The sequence below is a fragment of the Dendrobium catenatum genome, unplaced genomic scaffold (assembly GCF_001605985.2).
Source record: "Dendrobium catenatum unplaced genomic scaffold, ASM160598v2 original_scaffold_51051, whole genome shotgun sequence".
NCBI classification, from domain to species: domain Eukaryota; kingdom Viridiplantae; phylum Streptophyta; class Magnoliopsida; order Asparagales; family Orchidaceae; genus Dendrobium; species Dendrobium catenatum.
Genome location: NW_021369505.1, coordinates 175,821 through 177,295, shown reverse-complemented (window position 1 = coordinate 177,295; position 1,475 = coordinate 175,821). Strand labels below are relative to the sequence as shown.

Here is a 1,475-nt window from a genome sequence, read left to right as displayed (position 1 = left end):
TTGATGAACACTTCATTATTTAAGACCAAAGTTACATATCTTATAACCAGATTCTTAACTACAACTAAGTAAGCAAAAATACCTTATTACAAAAAGGATCAAGAAGCAAGAAAGATTGGCATAGCTCATTAGTAGAATTATTTGAGTACATAAACTACATCAAGCTCTCAGAAAAGAAGTCTTTTCTTAAAAGCCACTAGCTCTTCTAGTAACAGTCAACCACCTGCAATTATATGGAGTTCATTATGTTCAGATAAAAATATAAATGCATGTGATTTTTTTAAGCTTAAGATTTTGTGACAGCTTTCTTGTTACTTTTTAAAATAATCTTCTAGAAATTTTTATACTAAAAAACTATTTTAAAAAGCAGTAAGACAGCTGACCCAAATCAAACCTAATAATTTGCAAATTGAGATTTACGTACCAATGTTTTCCCTCGGCGTATTGCATCGAAAGCATTCAGACCTGCTTGCAAAATTATGTTCATTGCATCCAAGCCTGCATAATTATACATAACATGCATGACAATCAATTATTTTAAACTCACGCATTATTAATTATGAGAAGATTAACTGATCATTTGAACTAAACTTAAGAAAAAAAGAGAAAAAACTTGTATGAATGATTAATAATGTGATTATGATTAAGATACTTCCTTCAGTATTAATACTGATCAATACGTTAACCATGCTAATAGCCTACCTGTTGCAGATCCAGTCACCAGATTTCCAACCAGGAGGGCGAGAGCCATGGCCGGAAGATGGAGCTCCGGCATTGCTGGCGACCTTGGAAGCTCCACATTTGAAGCAACTGTAACGGCTAGCATAGTTATGAGCACAGCAGGAGCAGCAATACCAGTCGCCGGGCTTAAACTCCACCATCCTCGGCGGCGGCTGGTTTTCTTCGTTGAAACCAGCGGGAACGCCGATCCTCGGCAGTCCACAGTGCTGGCAAGTGTCCCGCCGGCTGAAGTTGAGGTGGTTGCAGGACTTACAGTTCCAGTCCCCTGCCTTCCTGTTCATCTTCACTAACATTTTCATTCCAACATAAATATAGTGCAGTATATATGCTCAGAACAATCAGAGAAAAAATTTATATGAGAAGGGATTCCATATATGTTATGTGATAATTCGTTCAAGATATATCTCTTCATCTTCATGGAGGTAAAATTATGCTCAGCATAAAGAGAGAATGTTGAACACTAAATAGAACCAATCTAATTAAGGAGCATTAAGCATTTTACTAGTTGTGAAAATAGAGATGTCAGTAGCAATTTTTTTGCTGAAAATGGGGAAATTTGACAGAATTGTACCTCTGCAACACAAAGAGAAAAATTTTCATCTTTCTAGGCATGCTCAATAATTTTTTTTTTTCAAAAACAAAATATTTTCTAAATTTAATACTCAGTTTGTGAAGGAAAATACCTTAGAAGAAGTGAAATAGAAGGCCAAACAAATGAAGTAGTGATGTGTTAA

General features: G+C 35.4%; 1 protein-coding gene across 1 annotated transcript; it reads right to left on the bottom strand.

The window, feature by feature from the left end:
- LOC110116049 (zinc finger Ran-binding domain-containing protein 2) lies at nt 1-1,475 on the bottom strand. The gene is made up of 4 exons (XM_020849491.2): nt 1,425-1,475; nt 703-1,022; nt 425-498; nt 1-223 (listed from the first exon to the last, which is right to left on the bottom strand). Exons 2-4 carry the CDS (start codon nt 1,020-1,022, stop codon nt 216-218), a joined length of 402 nt encoding a protein of 133 aa, XP_020705150.1. The 5' UTR covers nt 1,425-1,475; the 3' UTR covers nt 1-215.